Source organism: Nipponia nippon, unplaced genomic scaffold (genome assembly GCF_047370975.1).
Source record: "Nipponia nippon isolate SJK-2023a ecotype South Korea unplaced genomic scaffold, ASM4737097v1 scaffold_1, whole genome shotgun sequence".
NCBI lineage: Eukaryota > Metazoa > Chordata > Aves > Pelecaniformes > Threskiornithidae > Nipponia > Nipponia nippon.
This window is the reverse complement of record NW_028262290.1, coordinates 67,257,486-67,277,078: the sequence shown is the minus strand read 5'-3', so window position 1 is coordinate 67,277,078 and position 19,593 is coordinate 67,257,486. Positions and strand designations below refer to the sequence as shown.

Sequence of the window (19,593 nt, the reverse complement as noted above, 5' to 3'; positions counted from 1 at the left end):
CCCCACACTTTATATGGCAATTCCTACAGCACTGGTAAAATAAATCAAGGGGTGGTTTATGTGTAATGTTAATTCCTTAAGACACTTAAGCTAATGGAAGAGAAAGTACTCAGAAATCAATAATAATACTATTAAGACATACTTTTTCTCTCTCCTTTGTTTTGTTTTCTCTTTCATCTTTTCTCTTCTCTTGTCTTTGCTCTGGCCTGTTCTGCTCATATTATCCTTCTTCCTTTCCCTCTACTGTTCCTTGTCTGATCTTCTCTTGCTCTTTAAGATGGTCCTCTAGGCTCTGATCTTACTCCAAATCCCCTCGAGGCCCTTTTCTATTTCTTCTCTGCCCCATCCTCTACTGTGATCCACTACCATAGCCAAATCAATACTTGTCAGTTTTTGCAGATAGAAAAAGAAGGAAAAAAAATGAAAATAAGTCTTACATTCATTTTTTACCTTTTTTCATGCCCATTAACCACTTCTTTTAATATTGTTGCATTGATTGTCCTTTTTTAGCCATGTAATTTTGGAAGAACTCTTCAACAAAACCAGTGGAGTCACATCAGATAAAAACCAGTGGTAGTAGAGGCAAAATTGGCTCATGAAGAGTTGACTCAGCCAGGGAAATACTGCAAATCTCCCATGAAATTCTCTTCAATTCCATATGTAGCATAATTTTCCTAAACTGCTTCTAACTAATTTCTGTGATATTATAAGGAAAAACATGTTCCAAAAGAAAAGAATTTGAACAGAATAAAAGGTCACATCAGCTTAATTATAAAATTTAAAAGCAAAGGGAATATATACAAATACCACAATGCCATAATGAAGCAAAGATTAAAGCAAGTCTATAGACAGGTACCAAATTTAAAACATGAAAGACTCGATCCTACTGTCTTTAAAAACAAATGAGGAATGTTCCTTGACTTCATTGGTGCGGCAGCAAGTCCTTTCACTAATCTTCTCCCTCTGCCTGTTCTATGAGGAACATCAGGGCCTGGATGCACCAGTAGGCCTTGATTGCCCTGACCAGCCTTACCTGGGGCTTCTACTCACACTCTCTGTCCGCCAGTCCAGGAGCTCCATTTCAGCTCAGGCAGGTCTGAGTCTTCAGTCTTTGCCTGAGCTATGTTGTATGTAGGGCTGGGCGCAGCCCTATCTCCTGTTATCCTGACTTGCTGACTAAACTTCCTGGAGGACCCCAGAACTATCCATAGTGTTACCTCCAGCCCTGCCTCCTGCTGTTTCTGACTGAATTCTTGCAGAGATTTTTCAAATACATTTGGCTCCTTTTGTTACATGTGTTACATGACTACTAGGATCCATTCTAAAAAAAAAAAAAAAAAGTTTTTGCTACTTTGTTTATTACACATCAATATCTACTCTTTGGGATACAACAACAAAAAGCCCTAAAGCTGGACATTCTTTAAGAAAGAGACTTTGTTCCATATAATATTGTCTCTTATACTTACTATCCCTATATTAAAGATTTTTGAAATTAATTTTTCTACAGAATGGTGAGGTGAGGTTCTAGCCAAATAATTTTTCCTTGGGAAACAAACAAAAAAAAAAAATCACTTGTTCTGTAATGCCACCTGCTGCATGGAGTTAGGAAACCTGACTCTCAGGCAAGGCCAATATCCCACAGCTTTGAATAAATTCAGTTCTTGCAAAATTATTTCATTCTGGTGGAGTTTAAAAAGAAAAAGGAAGGAAAATACACACCCATGCATACACCTCCACACACACACAAGCAAAGGCACAGCAAGCAAACTGTCAGCTGCATAACAGCTGAGAGACAACGTAATTTTGTTGTGCCCTGTCATGCTGTGCATTAATTGCTGTCCCTGCACAGAACATAGTATGGTAATCAAATACAGAAATGGAGCAAAAGCAGAAAATAAAGGACTAGACTAAAAAGACCTTTAACTCTGTCTAAGAAATGTGGCACATACACCCCCAAATCAGTACAGATATCCTACAAACCTGGTCCTCACGTGATATAAGAATCACACAGATTAGCTACTTCAAAATGCATCTCTGCAATGCAGTGCCGTGTCCCTTTCCATGGCAGTGACCCTGTGGCCTAGGCACAGCTGGCTGGCCTGACCCTTGAACGCTACACTGTGGCCACAGTCCCCAGTGCAGGTACTAGGGCCCCACACACAAAGTACGTACGTTGCAGCCTACTGTGACAACCCCTGTCCTGCCAGGTGACCCAACAGGCCCTATGGGCTGCTCCGCACTGGGAAGTCTGGCTAAAAATAGTGTGACGGTGCAGTAATTAATCATGACAAAGCAGCTATGAACTCTCTTTTGTATTGAAATGACACATCTCTTAATATTTCACACAGGGGTAGAACTACAGTGACATAATTCAATGCAAATGTCACTAAAACAGAATTCTGTCTAGCCAAAGGGCAGCCGAGAAGCAGTAAGCTACAAGGTACTCGTTGCTCCTGAAAGAATTTACAGAGCTCCATACTAATTTATTCACTTTCTGAATAAAGATAAATAGCAAATGTTATGTTAAATATTACATTAAATATCAAATCACAAAAGGTGCCTCAGGTAAGACTGGAGTTGTTTGTATCTATAGAAAACAGAACGAAAGCATACACGACTTTTATACTCATCTACAGACAACCACAGACAAAAGGTTTCCTAAAGGGTATTCAGCAACACTTTTCAGTAACAGTGATGAAGTACCTGTAATTTGCTATTCCTGGGCAACCTTAATGCTGAATTTGATATAATAGAAAACTTGAAAATTCACCTTCTCACTTGCTTCCCTGGTACTTTCATGGGTTACCTATGGCCCAATTCAGATGACCAGTTATATCTGAACCTACTTTTTGGTTCAAATTTGAAAAATAAAACTATCAAAGGTGAAAGTCCAGGCCTTGGACAACTTGACTAGACCATCTGCCTCTGAATAGCTAGAGTCATGCAAGAAAACAAAAGAGAGAGGAAGACAGAGAAACAGAGAGACAGAACCTCAGCTCTGAGCCATCCAAGAGAACTTTAAATTATAATTTTATAGTATACAATATATTGTTATGTTATTTATATTTTATTTTATTTATAGTATATTATTATATGTTATAACATATGTTATATATTATATATATTGTATTATATATTAAATATTTTATATATTATAGATTTATATTATATTATATTATATTATATTATATTATATTACATTTTTCTATTTCTTTATTCTGAAGATCAAACTTATTGCCCTTACAGAAAAAATCTGGAAACATGGCTGCAGACATGACAGCACCACCTGCACACCCCCTTTTTCTCCTCACTGCTAAATCTCCTAATATCTGATAACTTGACCCACAGCACCAGATGAAGGGAAAAGTTTGGAAGAGGAAACACTGATGATGGAGTACAAAGCCTATCCCAGATATGTGGAATTCTGAAGAATTTCTCACTGTGTGCACTAAAATATGTAGTATGTTTCATGAGAACTTTCTTATCAGTCTGCATGAAAGCCCCTGTACAACTGTGAAGAGCTATCCTTCTTTTCCATTGAAGATCTGATATGCATTAAAGAATCTTTTTCCAAACTCACTTTGCTCCTCCTATTAAACCAAAATAGAGCTTATTTTCTTCCCCGACTTCAGTATATCTGCTCTTCAAGAAATACCAGATATCTTAAAGATGTTTCAAGAGAAAAATTGTGATTCCAAGTCAGGCCCTTCCAAGTTGTGAAAATAAGTCCAAAGCGACTGGTGCCCTTCGCAAATGAAAGCATCAATGACTTAGCTAAGAACAGATTCTTACTTTTCCTCCCAGACACACAACGGTCTGATGAATGCTGAAAAAAATCACCCTGTCCAGGCTCTATTCATCTGGATCTATTACCTAATTCCCAGGTAACAGCATTCCACTAGCAAATTGACTGAGGTAAGCAGTCACAGGTCACCTGAGCACCAATTTGTTGAGTTCTATAAGCATCTTCTCTAAGTCATATTGAACACCAGCATGCCATTAAAAAAGTCAGCCAGATAACAAGGACACATTACACAGTATTACTTAGCTTTTGTTGCATATGATGACAATACTACATGGAAAATAGTCAGCTTATAGAAAACAACAGACAAAGGAAGCTGAGCCCTAAAACACAATTCATGTTCTTAGACACAACAATTGTGCCCAGTTTTACTAAAAGAAGGTAATGACAAGCTGCAGTTACCACTATTGCCTCAATCTGAAATGAGAAAGAACAAGTTACCAAACTGCTCAGGATAAGAAGGCAGAAACAAAGCAAGAATGCAGAAGCTAGATGTCTGGGTTGACACAAGTCAGTAACAGTTTAATACAAAGAAGTGAAATCACCAAGGAGTCGGGAAAAAAGGTGGTAACATCAAGAGATACAAACATTCTCACAGAAGGAGCAGAGAGGAAAAAGACAACAGCTTGGTGAGATCAAAGACAAACCCACTCCAAGGAGAAAGAAAGACCGACATCCCCCCGCCAGACTGATGATTGCAGGTACAGCAGAGACCCAGTAGATGACCGCGCTTGGTGTTACGAGCATATTCACGCTTAGTCAGACAGCAAGCTGGTCCCAGTCCTCTTCTCTTTATACCAACAAGTAAAATAAACTTGGGATATTAAAAGTCTGCACGCACAATAAAAGACATGCAACTAAAAGTTGGCCCAAAGATCTGGGAGTTACAAGAGGTGCTTTGAAAAACTTGTGACCTTGACTGAAGGTATTCACATGTGCAGCTACTTCAGTTTCTGGCTTAGAAATTGTTCCTCTGTTTGCTTGGTATTATACAAATGAGCATCTTTCCATAGCTTCCGGTCACTAGGTAACTATCTTCTCTCTTGATAGGTAATGATCTGGCCTTGGTTATAAACACAGTATTTGCCTCAGGCAAGGACTACAATAACACAGTATATTCAGTACAGAAGTCATCAGCTTCTACAAAAGTTTAACCCACATCCCAGTGTAATTTAATGGGATACTATGAAACCTGTCTTCTGCTCTCACTGCTCATAGGGGCACTGAGCCAGTTTCAGCCTTCTCCAAGGCAGTGAATGCCTGCATTCACCTAAAAAGACCAAAGCTAAAGCTAAAGCTAGAAGACTAGCTAAAAGACTGCCTAATGCTTTAAATGAAGACTGTGATCAAACTCTCCATTCTTGTGGCATTAGCAGAACATCTAGCTAGAAGAGTAGGCTCTTCATGGGACCAGTTCAGGACTGGGGATTAAACTCTCACAAGAGCTAAGGATGGTCACTAGCTCTACCATCTGCCGCTTCCATATTTACTGCACTACCTCAGGTTCCTGGTATGGAAGTGATAGGGCTGCTCTAGCAGGGGGCATTTTATCCTCTGTTTTTGTAGCAGTGTCTCCTTGACTGTTTTCTCCAGGTATCCTGCTTGCTCCAGGCTGGCCCCTTACTGCAGCTCCAACTAGGAAAATCTCCAGTAGGAGGGAAAGCAATAGACATGAGCATGCCTCAGAGAGAAAGAGAGACAGAGAGACATCAGTGCCTTTGCAAAGCTTAGTGTATCTCTTCTGTCATGGCTCATGGCTCAGAGGAATAGGGGATAGAGGCTGGCTGAGGCAAAGAAATCAAGAATGGAAATGTTTCTTTCTTATCTATTTTCACGTTCTGACAAATGGAGTTAATGCGTTCAATTAGTGAGAAGCAAAGCATTCTTCAGAATGCACAGACACCTGCAAAACTTCTGAGCCATGATTAGAAAAACTTGTCAAACTGGTTAAATCATTTTTCCCTTCTTTCTCTGCTGTACTTCTTCCCATTTCCCTCTTTTTGATATGGCCATTAAAGAAAGTGAACAAGTTAATGAGGCCTAAAAATATCTGTGAAAGAACAAAAGGATCAGGAGGAAGAACAGTAGTCCAGTGAAGTCAGTACAAGTACTGCTTTTAACTCAGTTCTTCCCAGATACGTACTGTTGGTTTTCTTGATCTAACTCAGTCACAAACAAACCCAGTAAGACCACAGAAGAGATAAGAGAGAAATATGGAAAATCTTTTCACAATTAATTACAAAATCCAAATGTGGCATGCCTCTCAGACTTTCTATCTCCATTAAAAAAGCTTAATTGTATACTTTTAAGCTCTTAAATAAGAAGCCAAAGACAAAAGTTAGTTCTATTAAAATCTTGCTGGCTTCTTAATTAAAACTAGAAATTATCTCCAGGTTATATTTCAACCTTCAAGAGATATCACAACAGTGAAAATTAAGATACCTTGTGTTAGATTTAAGAGCCAATCACTCACAGAAAATGGTGGCGTTCTGTGGTCTGCCAGTCCATATAACCAATAGTAGCTATATACAAGAAAATAGACATAATGGAGTCCACAGAAACTGGATCACCTGATCACTGTTTGCAAAACTGACTTCAAAGCTCTGCTTATTATGAAAAGTTATCAGAGTTTGACCACTATCTCGTTTTCCTGGTTTCAAAAAAGCTCTAGAGCTTGAAATAAGACCCTGCACCACTTCGCATGTTTCCCTGCCTTGCACAACATCATTGAGCTCCGTATTTGTTTGTCCTGCTTGATAAAAAAATGGCAAGGGAGGGCTAAATATCCTCCCCCTTGGGATGGGCTGGATAGGCGCATAAAGAAAATAAGTAGAAAGGTTTTAAAAGGGAAATGGAAAAGAAGACAAAGATAGGAAATACCCTCCAAGAACATAAAAAAAAAATGGAAAGCATACAGGAAGAAAAAAGAAAAAAAAAAAAGGAGAAATAATCAAATATCAGGAAAAGTTGATGAGCGTCTGGAAATAAGAGGAAACAGAGAAGAAAATACCATACTAATCATTGCTAACTCACTAGTGAAGAGACAAAAACTTATGACTCTAAAATGACCAAACCAGATTATTTCTTACCTTTATAGATACGGCCGAGTCCTCTGTAGTCCATTTGGTCTGAACAATTGAAAACAACAACATACTTTCCCAGGCATTTGCCCATGTCTTTAGTTGTCTCTGTTTTCCCTGTCCCTGCAGGTCCTGCTGGTGCACCACCCATACTCATGCCCAAGGCCTGTGCCAGAGTGATGTAACACCTAGAGACAGAACAGAGAGTTCTATCAGTCTTTTTCTACTATAAACCACTTGAAGTCTGTTAATGTAACCACAGCAGTTGTATTACACAGAGCTGGGGAAGGGGGCAGAAATGGGTGTGCTTCCCTGTGGTAAGTCCTCAGTCACCCCCTCCACACACTGTGAAGCTGAGTTACCAGGTACCACCTTTGCTCCACCTGCAGAAAAGTGTGCATCCAGCACAGCGATGACTGCAACAGCCCAGGAAACGCACAAGCCAATTCTAAATGCTGAATACCGAAATACTGTAGTATTGTGATTTTCTCATGCTAATCATACACACACCCCCCCATGACTCAGCCTTATGCTGCAGCACCCAGACCTGCTGCGTTTCTGCCTTTTTTCCCATCTTCATACTCTCTCCCCAGAACACACAAGATGGGCTCTCTGAGCTGGCAAGAAGAAGGCACGGAGGCTGGAAGCAGCTCCTGTTCTTGCCATTTCCCTACCAGCATGCCAAACCAGAGCAATGGTGCCAGACACGTTAGGTCTTTGAGTTTCAGGAGGAGAATGGATGAGAGGGAAGATTGTAATAGGCAATGGAGAAAGAAGAGGAGGGACCCATGAATCCTAGGATTATCTTCTGCTCCAGCCTCCACCTTGGATTGACGTCCCCAGGTTTAAGTCTCACCTCCCCATATGGTGTGGAGACTACTGAAGGGTGTAGGAAGACTGCTGTTCTAACCTACAATGCTCCAAAATCCCAGTAAGCCCATTTTAACACTGTGAAACTCAATAGCTTTTATGATACATATAGGGAGAGAAAATGGGCACTGAAAAAAAAATCCAAATTATACCAACTAGTATCACTTCCTATAAAATAATACAGTACTCATTCTAATATGATAGCAGTAATAATGCTTTACCACCTTATTACTCAGTAACCAGTTAACAGGCACTGAGTTAACACAGAAAAAACACCACTTCTAACAATTCTGCTACTGAAAATGAGGTAAGGAAAAACTATATACATAGTACAAGTCCTAAATAGGACTTGCATTTAATTTTTTATATCTGCCATGACATGGTCTGTGTCTGACGTGGTGTTTAGGAGCACTCAACTTCAGTCCCATTATCTTAATGTAATGTACTACTGCCAGTGTGAATTTATCATGTGCTTCAAGAATCTTTTTGAACACAAAATCATTAGCCCAACAGCACTTGACTCCAAGTTGATTAATGGAAAGCAAAGATATCATTACCTGAAAACTGTCAGAAGCTCATACAAGTCCATATAGCAATATTAAAAATACTAAAATGGAAAAAGCCTATAAGGGCAATAAAATCTGTTCTTATGCAACACTGCGTAGGTACATAAGTTTCCCATGCCAACACTAGAAAATGCCTCTGCTTCAAATACTCTTTCAATGACAGTGGATAGCCACCAATCCCTGCAGCTCTATTTGGCTCTTCTAGGTTTGCCCAAAGACAGATACCTCTGTTCTTTTTTGTTGTTACTATTGTAGTTTAAACTCATTCAAAAGACTTATTTTCTTCAATAATGTCACCCTGTGCTAGTCTTCCATCTTGTGTGACATAGCACCTTGAATCAATCACTAACCAGTTAGGTTGCATTTTAATTCTGTGAACAAATTTTGAATTACAACATTTTCTTGATAGCGTCTCTCCCAGTGGGCAAAAATATTGTCTGTGTGGTAGTGCTGCCATACCCACTAATCAACTGCACGTTTACTCCTGCAAACAGATCTCTATCTAGCATAGGAATAGTGGGGTACAAAACATAGAATTTGGCAGATTTGTGTTATACATTAAAAGCCGGCTATCCAAGCATAGGGTTTTGGCTCTCTTAAATAGCTCACTGAGCATAATTTTGGTTCAGAAATTGGCAGAAGTCTGAAATTTCACTAGTAAACACAATCTAGTAGCACAGAGAGTGCAAAGACAATTCCAACACTAATTCAATGGCCTGCAGTCATTCTTCACACAACAAATGACTGAACACGCACAGTATTTTGATATTCCTGTCCATGCTTAAAAGAACAAGCTCTGGCATAGCAAATACATCTGCCTCTTGTCTAGCTGAAGCACTACCAAGTACTTTAGGAAAACATGCATCTAATGGTGTTTGTACTGTGCTGTACAACTAACATTCCAGCAATAAAAAGTTCTCCTTATGTTTTGCGCTCAGAGCTTTTTCTGTGCTTGTAGTCCTGTAATTCTCCATAGGCCTTGCTTAAAACCATATCGGCACTAGTTATTCAATGCTATGTCCCGAGTTACTGCTTTTTCCTCTAGGGTGACTCCAAATGAATCACTTGCCATAATCCCAAATTCTCATGCAACTACTAGCTTATTGAAAGCAGCAATATATTGTTTTTTAGATCCTCTCTGTTTAGGCTGGTGAAGTGTATGGCATTCAGCTATATTTATCTTAAGCACAAGTAAGTTTTTCAGTGCCTACCACAGCACGTATAGCTCAAGCAAACACTCAAAGGGAATTCAAGATCCCTCCTAGGGCTGCCTGCCTTCACTAGCTGAATATATAAGCACTGGCCTCTGCTGTTCACCATCGATATTGCAGCACTATAGTGCAACCAAAGAAAGAATTCTGACTCATGAAAGTTAAAGGAATTAAGTCAAAGGAATTAAGTCTTAGCTCCAGTGCTATGCACTGCATTCTTTTTATAACTACCTGTCAGTTAAAGGAGTTATAACAAGCCTGTCTGTACACCCTAAGTATTCATTGCAGTAGGTGAACTCTACATCAGTGATTTGGATAATGCATTTATCCAAGTCCTCAAGAAAATAAAATCGAGACTGTTTTTGCCATTCAAAATCAGATGGAGATTTAATGTTCATACGGACCTATAATAGAAAAGAAAAATCATTAATACAGAAATGAAACAGTATAACAAATTAATCTTAAATTCCATACAGAAAAAAGTCTACTATGCATAAATTGAAGAGCTGGAATAACGAGCACAGAATCCGTCGGGAGTCAAGACATGCAGAATTATCTTTTCAAACCTGTGTATGACATGCTCTGAACTTTCTGACCACTTTGATTTTCTTCTGAATTGTGTACAGAGATTATGAATTGTGTCTTACAGAGATATTGAAGAACAGTGGTGGAAAACTTCATAAAAAACTAAGTAATAATACTGGTTACACTGCATGGTATCTGGTACCATTACTCACAGAAATACTAAATCCTGGACAACACTTCACTATATTGTATACATATCTATGTGTTTGTTTATTTGGGACGTATTTTTCAGTATGAACTTGCCACACAGGTATTTAGATTTGTGGCAGATTAATAGATCTCGATTCATTATTTTTGACACTTGATCTCAAAACCACCAGCCTCTTACGGAATATGTAGTCCTGGTTATTGGCCTTGCAGACACGGTGTAAGGTGAAGAGGAGGTTCTGGATTCTCAGCCACTTCCCTCTACTTTCTCTCAATCACAAAAAGATTTGTTTAGCAGATGACAGAACGTTTTGAGAGAAAAGGATAATATTACATGTAACAATTAAGAATCCTTTCCACAGTTTTGGACTTGCCCCCCCTTTATTTCACATACAGACCCCTTAAATTTAACCAGTTTTCTGTGATTTAATTTTATTATAATTTGACATTAAATTAATTGATAATGAAATATCCAATTAAGAACATAATTATGAAAATAAATTAAAAATTATGGGCAGAGCCTAAACCCCCATGCCTATCTTAGAAGCTGGAAGTTTTCTTTCTAACTTTCAGTATTTTTCTTTATGATTTTCTGTCTTTACGCATGCACTTAATTTTCATCTTTCTAACCTATATGCATAAATTAAACGATGCAGTATTGAATTATTGACCTTTGCATCATGCAAGCTTTTTGAAAGTTGTTTTACTTCCATTTTTATAGTTTCATGTATTCAATATACTTATCTAAAGGAAGTCTGATGCAACTCGATTATAAAAAATAAATAAAATATCTGTTCTGGTTATTGGTGCTACCGTTTTCAAATATATGGACCCTCACTGCTTTAACCTTTGAATAACTATTACCTTAAATCAACACATAGGCTGGGCTGGAAATCACATGATTGATAGCAATACTAAAGGGACTTTTTTCCTCTTATATTTCAATTAAATAATGTATTAAATGTTCAATTTGAGAGAACAGTTTAATTTAAAAAGTTAAACTCTGGCTCACAGTGAAGTTGTGCATGATGGCTATCAAAAACCATTTTAAAAACTGAAGTCTGAACCTATGAACATACCGATATATAATTCATCCTTACCTGCATGACATCTATATGAAATCAGACTAAATCTAATATGCTATATCCCAGCACTAATGTCAGAGCTACTCAAAGAGAATAGATTGTAAGATTTGTTTATAATTTTTTTGTATGTGCAAAAACTTCCATACAGAAAGTCCCTTAAAGGTTTTCAAAAACTTACCAAATCATCAAAGATGTCCTTCTGGTGCACATGAATGGTGATTAAAGTTTCATATTTTGTGCGCTCTATTCTTGTCAGATTGTGTGTTGTCATGTCAATCAAATCATTTAAAAGTTCCAAAAACTTCTGATTTGTTGTGTGCATCACCTTTTCCACATAGCAAGAATAGCCATATTAATACAAACATAATTTGTCCTTCCAATGTTTAGAATAAAAAGTAAAAAACATCTGCAAACATATGGGCCCATGACATCTCTGATTTGCTTTGTATTTATTAGGCTTGGAATCTTAAATTTAGATTTGCAGGCTGCCCTCCATGCATGCATTCTTAGCCCAACAAAATACAAGGTTATATTTAGGTGAACAGGTCACATCATAAGATTTTATTCCAAGACTGTTGCACCTTGTACTATACGTTACGTCTTCAGCTGATTGCATCCCTGCATGTTTTCAGAACCATCAGTCTCTTGTCTGGGGTATTGCACATCAGCCCAAGCAGTAGCTACTCTTTAGGGGGAACAGGAACCTGGAGATCTATCACATCCTCTAACCAGAGGAGGGGGAAAATGTAGTGCAATTTTAGATGCCAATGCTGAAATAATAATTTATTTTGTGGCACCAGATTCTGTTACAAAATTCCACAAAATATAATACTGACTATACAATATTGACTTAGGTAAACAGCATCAGCCTCTGTCAGTGATGTTCCTGGTACACAACAAATTATAAAGCACAGAAAGGGCAGCTCATATATACTTCCGTTCCAAATGTGTGAGAGAATAATCACACTAGCTTTCTGTAAATAAATGCAAAGCCTAAAAATCACACTGCTTGCTCAGAAAAAAATGCTAAAACCACTGCAAAACTAATGGAGAACTAAAACACCTCCTCACCCCCCAAACACACACACAGAGTTCATCCCAAGGAAACAAAAGTTGTTTTCTAGTTAATGAAAAAGAATCTTTGCATCTAGTTAGTGTATGAACTGTAGCGGACTAAAAGCAGGTCTATGCCCTTTTTAAACTTTGCACAATGCAGAAAATGTAGCACTAAGTGGTCTTCTCCATAGTCTAGAGTCTTTGTTTTCACTCAATATCAAAGTACAGCATAGTACCATTCCCCTGCATTTACTTTTATGGTAGGATGATGTTACTAGTTCTTAGTCCAATTTCACTGTATATTCTTGATTAATGGTAATTCGCAACTCTTTAGTTCACATCCTCTCCTTCCTTCTTCTTAGATTCAGTGTTAGTAATAACACCTTGGTGTTAACAGGATCTTCTCTACGTGTTTGAGATTTAACCAACACCTCCTCAAATGGCTTCTGCTCTTTCCCTTCCCCCAAAAAAGAGCTCATCAACTGAAGAATCTAATACACTCTGTTACAGTAGACTAATGCCCATGAAGCACAGTTATTTCCCCATATTTGGGGAGTTCTTATTTCTTTCCAAATCTGATTTTGGGAAAGTAATAGGATAAGATTCCCTATATTGCCAAACTGAGAAATTGTCCCTTCCCAAGACGACTGTGCTGACAGAACAATAGAGAAAATCACAGGATTAGGAACAATTCTAAAGCACAGGCTGGGGGATGGTGAGGAGGTGTGACCTTTTAACACATTTTTTATCATTTTGTTTTCCTGTTAGTTTATTTGTTATTCTGGTTACTTAACTAGTATTTCGTGCTTTTTCCTGCATGTTACTTCTAATTTTTCACAATATGCACTGTTCCAAACAATGCTTTTAATTAATCCCCAAAGATTCATTAAATGCTACCTTTTTGTCTGTTTTGGTACTGTTCAGTGCATTCTCCGCATCTCTGGTCCAGATCATTTGAATTCCCAGAAGTCCTATTTGTGCAGGAAACATTGCCTGAAAGTCATACAGCTTAAATCCTGAATCGCTAATGGCCATTGATGCTTGTCTAATGATGGTGTGGATTGTTTTCCTAATCCCATTCAGCAGCTGACCTAACCAGAATTCCACGTTGCCCTGAAATAAACAAGAAAGTACTTTTAAAGAATTAGTTTATGAATAATTCACAAGGAGAAAAAGCCCTACTCGACTTTTTTTCCAGTCCTTCATACTCCCACTTCCCTCTTTGTTATTCTCTAATCTTTAAAAGATTCCTCTCCTCCTTCTCCTCCACTGCCCTTCTAGGGATATGAGATGGATTTGGCACTTCACATCAGTACTGCTGAAAAAACAGGTAAAGTAATTGTTACAGAATGACACAAATGTCCTCTCCTTTCTGGCCTTTGCTCTTGCTGTTTACATTGGAAGGCTTTTATTCAGCTAGCATGATGCGATACTGTTGGTCTCTACAATATAAATCTACTTTAAATCAAGTCATGAAAAACTGTAATATATACTTCCATTACCTGAGCTAAAACTGGTTCAATAATATTGACCTGTTCTCCTTCTTGAGATTCAAACAATAAAATCTGGTCGTAGTTTTTTTCATGAAATCCCACTCGGTTAACATTGTCAAACAAACTTAATAAATGTGCCTACAATAGAATCAGAAAAGAAAAGCTCCATAAACTGATCTGATATGACATTCTTACTTTGCCTTTAAGTCCTGTATTAGAAGATTCTACAAATCTTTCCATAAGTGAAAGAAATTCTCTCAAATAAATAACAAAATCCTCCATGGTTCTCACTGACTAATATTGACCATAAGAACAGTATTGCCTTATTACTTGTACCTGAATAGTGTGGGAATCAGATGCTTGACCAAGGATTTCCAGAAGAGCAGGGTCAGATACAAAAAAAAATCTTGGAAATATTAACCGTTTTTTTTCCAAATACCCAGTCAGTGATTTCTGACAGATTTCCAATTGTTCCAGCAAATGTGGTAATAGCTGTGCCAAAGTCTCATCTGCAACACAGCACTGCACGATGTTTGATGTTTCACGGGCTCTCTGCATAATTCTCTGCCATGATTTATCAATGTTCTGAAATCTTCTGGCTTCCTGGAGTACATGAAAAGTGCATTAGCTCTTCCTCATGTTTGTCAAATTCTAAAAATTAAAGAATTCCACGAGACGAGGAATTTAAAAGTTTAATATTTCCCTTGCTGTTCAAGTCTTCTTTGCAGGACTAATGTATGAATATTTATTGGCATGCTTATAATGACCAGTGCTTATAATGACCAGAGTTCAAATTGCAAGAGAAAAAGTCCAATGGGACAGCTCTGGAAATGTCTTTTACTTCATGTCAGTCACCAAAATTGTCCGTATAAACAGATTGCAACACACACCAGAAAACTCAAACAGCAGCCTTCTCAGAAATTAGTTTTCCTAATAGCAATACACAACATCATGTAATGGCTGCTCCACACAGGTTATGAGGAGTAAGTCATTAGTAGTAATACTGGACAAACAAAAACAGTATAGACTGAAACTGCTGCACTTGTAAGGTATTGTAGGTGAAAGGAGACAAATTCTCAAATACTGGGAGCTGGAGAATAAATATTTTTCTACACTGGGTATATTGACTTTAAAAACTCTTTCTTCACCTACAATGAATGAAGTGTTAATGGGATCATAAATTATCTGAGAACTAGAAGAGCTCTCAAGAGACCATCCAAAGCCTGTCACAAGACAGGATCATACCCATGCCACTCTTGAAAAACGTCTGTCTTGTCCTTAAAGGTGCTCAATGCTGGAGATTCAGAAGCTTCTCCAAGCAATCGTTGCTATTGGTGACTCTGTTTTAATATCTAAGCTTAATCTTTCTTGCGTGTACACCAATTACTTCTCATCTTCTTCATAGATACAGACAATACACTGTTTTCTTCCTGTTGAGAGCAACCCGTATTTTTTTTGAAAACTTATCTGGTCTTCTCCTCAGTTTTTCCTCTCCTTCAAGCCAAACAAGTCTCACTTGTTCAATCTTTTCTTGTGCATTATCCTTCATGGATAGTTCCTCATTCTTATCACCCTCTTCTATGCTCTCAAATTTGTCAGTGTGTTTCTTTAGCCAAAACCAGGTACAATATTCTAATTATTGGTTATTGTTTTTTATGCATTCCACTCTTCTGCCTGCATTTTACACACCAGCAATCTAAACCTCATTTTCTGATAGTACTATGAGAGACAATGTCAAAAGCCTATCAGGATATATATAAAGTACTGTTTTTCCTCTATCCACAAAGCTTTTTGACCATCCTAAAAATAAATTAGATTTGTTTGACAGGTTTTGCTCCTAACAAATCCACACTGACTGTTACTCATCTCCTTGTTAATTTCCAGATGCTTACAGACAGTTATTTGTTGCAGTATTCATCCAGGAATTGCAATTAAGCCCACTCATCTATCATTACTCCTCCACCAAGCTCTTCCTTCTCTTTCTTCTTTAAAGATAGTCACCACATTTGCTTTTTTCCAGAATACTGGTTCATATATCATCCTTGTAAAAAGTAGCTTTAGCAGTTATCAAATGCCTCAGCTATGCTGCAGCATTTGTTCATCTGCAAAAACTGCTTATTGATTCTCTGATAAACATTAATAATATAAACATATCTCACAAACTAAAAAAAAAAAAGTATTGTTATCTTAAATAACAGTTAAGAAAGCTTTACTTCACTTACAAAAATGAATGTTAGTTTTGGAAATTGTAAGCCTTTAACTATAAAAGATGTGGCCTGAAATAAATTCATGTTTAATAATTTCCCAATGTTCACAGTTTTGTTAAGTTACAGCACTGGTTGATCCAGTGCTACTAAACTGTGGTGCGTTAGGACTATATGAAAGCCTCTCATTAGGAGACACAAGAGAGAGGATGACTTATTCTGATATTTCTCTCCTGTAGGAAGTCAGATCATTCCTTAACTCTTTTGCAGCTGCTATCAGGGAAGGTCATAATTGCCTTTTGAAGAGGTTGCCACAGTTCACACAGATTAGCATGCAGCTGCCCAAGTCTTGCAGCATCTTTCTGTGGGACTTCGTTATACTGAGTTCCAGCCAGTACAGAATTCATACAGAAAGTCTATCGTTCTATTATTGCATAACTTAGAGCCTATAAACATGTGTGCACAGGAAGAAAGGGATGTTTGCATATACAGCAAAAGTGATACATCAGTTTTGTACCGTTAAGTAGTCCTGAGCCCTGTGCTATCATATGATTCGCTAATATTGCAAGCCGACAGGAACATTTGAGCCTGAATTACAAACAATCCTGTTCCTGAAGGTTTGACCAAGTTCTAAGCAGTTCAACCAGACAGACACCAGTTTGGCAAAGCTTCTTCTGAACTGCCTATGCACAGCCCACAAAACTTAAATGCATTTTATGCATTGGCAAGTAAACTCTGATGTGGCTAATCTCTTGGTACAACGTATTGCCATTAACACATTTTTATCATAAATCAACATACCTGAGGTAGTTGTTTTGCAATGTCTCCACCAACAAACACAGCTTCAAGGTAAATCCAGAGGTTTTGTACAGTAATCCAGTTTTCAATTATCTCTGCAGTATTGGTCAACTTCTGAACCCACTGTTGTATAGTGGACTTAAATGGTGCATTATACCTGTATGAACATGAGTTAAAGGGAAAAAGAACCTAAGATGATCATTGTTTACTTTGGGGTTTGATTAGATTTACACAATATGTGCATTTATTAAGTTTTGTACCTGTTGCTCATGAGTGACCCCAATATCATGAGGCTGTCTTCCACCAAAGCTATTTTCTCCATTATATCTGATCCTTTCAGAAGGAGTTCTCCTCGAGTTTTGAATTGGCCAAAACTGAAAGCATGAGTACTCCATTCACTGATGACATGCTTCAATTTTGCTTCAATATCCTTTTCTTTAGCAGCACTGATGCAGATATCCTGTGTAAAATTAAACTAGTAAATTACATTCCTCTAAGGCTAATATAATGCACACTTATAAAGACAATTAAAATTCATTGGCTAGATCCAGACTTCAGTGTAAGTTCTAGCTAATTAAGATACACATTGAAACGCCTCAAAATTATTATATTAGAAATTAGATTATATTATAGTACTACTTGTAACAGGAACATTTTATGGGCTATACTCTGTCGTCACTAGCACTAGCACCTTACACTTTTGAAAATTCACTGACTCAATGAATCAGCAGGCAGAATTTGCCTCTTTGAAGTCAAATATACCTACTGAGGGGTTTAAGGAAAAGACACATTACCAATCAAAACCAATAAACAGTCCAAGAATAGAGCATACATGGACAACATGACCGACCACTACTTCCTGAAGACAGTGAACACAGGACTGTCATAAAATTGGTCATTACATCAGAGAGAAAAGGAGCAGCTGCTCAGATTGGACCCCAAATTCAGGTTCAGGAGTATATTGGATTCCATCACAGGTTTAAAGTCTTTCCTTGAGTGTAAGTTTATCACTCTGAACCATTCACATGGCTTAAATTCTTGTCTGGAAATTGGGTACAGCAGAGGTTTGATTTCATGTCTTTGTCTTAGAAGTGTTCCTTTACGGAACAAGACAAATCAGGTCACTACTATGGAGGCATCAAAGATTTAGCTAAGTGACAACAGAACTGAAGTTAGAAACTGTTGAGGTTTTCCATCTTTATTTTTAGCTATACTTTGTTCTTGCAAAATGTAACGAGCTTAAAACTAATGTACTTGCTAGATAACTACTGTCCCCAAAATGGAGGAGGCAATAGCTTTGTGGCTTGTGCACATTACATAAGCCTTCTCATTGCTCTGTGCTCTTGTGAAGAGTCACTTTTGAAATACAAAAGAACCTTGCTTTCCTTTAATCCTATATCCTCCACTTCTACTGTGTTCCAAGGATTTTGAGTACTTAACATGATCAGACTTACATCAACTACAGGAAGGAAGACTACAAGGATATTGTTAGGTTATGCAGGGAGAAAATTAGAAAGGCAAAAGCCCAGATGGAATTTAAACTGGCCACTTCAGTTAAAGATAATAAAAAATATTTTTACAAATATATCAGCAACAAAAGGAAGGCCAAGGAGAATCTCCATCCCTTATTCGATGCGGAGGGAAACGTCGCCACAAAGGATGAGGAGAAGACTGAGGTACTTAATGCCTTCTTTGCCTCAGTCTTTAATAGTCAGACTAGTTATCCTCAGGGTATTCAGCCCCCTAAGTTGGGAGATGGAAAGCAGAATAAAGCCCCAATAATCCAAGAGGTAACAGTTAGCAACCTGCTACTCCACCTAGATGCCCACAAGTCTGTGGGGCCAGATGGGATCCACCCAAGGATACTGAGGGAGCTGGCAGAGGAACTTGCCAAGCCACTTTCCATCATTTATCAGCAGTCCTGGTCAACCAGGGAGGTCCCAGATGACTGGAAGTTAGCTAATGTGACACCCATCTACAAAATGGGTCAGAAGGAGGATCCGGGGAACTACAGGCCTGTCAGCCTGACCTCGGTGCCGGGGAAGGTCATGGAGCAGATCATCTTGAATGCCATTACATGGCATGTGCGGGACAATCAGGGGATCAGGCCCAGACAGCATGGGTTCATGAAGGGAAGGTCCTGCTTAACCAACCTGATCTCCTTCTATGACAAGGTGACCCGTTTGGTGGATGAGGGAAAGGCTGTGGATGTTGTCTGCCTGGACTTTAGTAAGGCCTTTGACACTGTCTCCCACAGCATTCTCCTGGAGAAACTGACTGCTCGTGGCTTGGATAAGTGCACTCTTTGCTGGATAAAAAACTGGCTGAATGGCCGGGCCCAGAGAGTGGTGGTGAATGGAGTCAAATCCAGTTGGTGATTGGTCACGAGTGGTGTTCCCCAGGGCTCAGTACTGGGGCCAGTTCTGTTCAATATCTTTGTTGATGATCTGGACGAGGGGATCGAGTGCAACCTCAATAAGTTTGCAGACGACACCAAGTTGGGTGGAAGTGTTGATCTGCTGGAGGATAGGAAGGCCCTACAGAGGGACCTGGACAGGCTGGATCGATGGGCTGAGGCCAAGTGTATGAGTTTCAACAAAGCTAAGTGCCGGGTCCTGCACTTCGATCACAACGACCCCATGCAATGCTACAGGCTTGGGGAAGAGTGGTTGGAGAAAAGGACCTGGTTGACAGCC

The 19,593-nt window shown here is 38.5% G+C and overlaps 1 protein-coding gene across 1 annotated transcript in view; it reads right to left on the bottom strand.

Moving 5' to 3' along the window:
- The window catches only part of LOC104018200 (dynein axonemal heavy chain 5), a 172,171-nt gene that overhangs the window by 105,271 nt on the left and 47,307 nt on the right, over nucleotides 1-19,593 (bottom strand). Inside the window, exons 34-41 of the mRNA XM_087736582.1 lie at nucleotides 17,158-17,357; nucleotides 16,901-17,054; nucleotides 14,232-14,498; nucleotides 13,905-14,033; nucleotides 13,300-13,515; nucleotides 11,525-11,671; nucleotides 9,761-9,933; nucleotides 6,892-7,070 (exon numbers count right to left, since the gene is read on the bottom strand). Coding sequence (XP_087592708.1) covers nucleotides 6,892-7,070; nucleotides 9,761-9,933; nucleotides 11,525-11,671; nucleotides 13,300-13,515; nucleotides 13,905-14,033; nucleotides 14,232-14,498; nucleotides 16,901-17,054; nucleotides 17,158-17,357 — 1,465 coding nt within the window. The remainder of the gene's footprint in view (nucleotides 1-6,891; nucleotides 7,071-9,760; nucleotides 9,934-11,524; nucleotides 11,672-13,299; nucleotides 13,516-13,904; nucleotides 14,034-14,231; nucleotides 14,499-16,900; nucleotides 17,055-17,157; nucleotides 17,358-19,593) is intronic.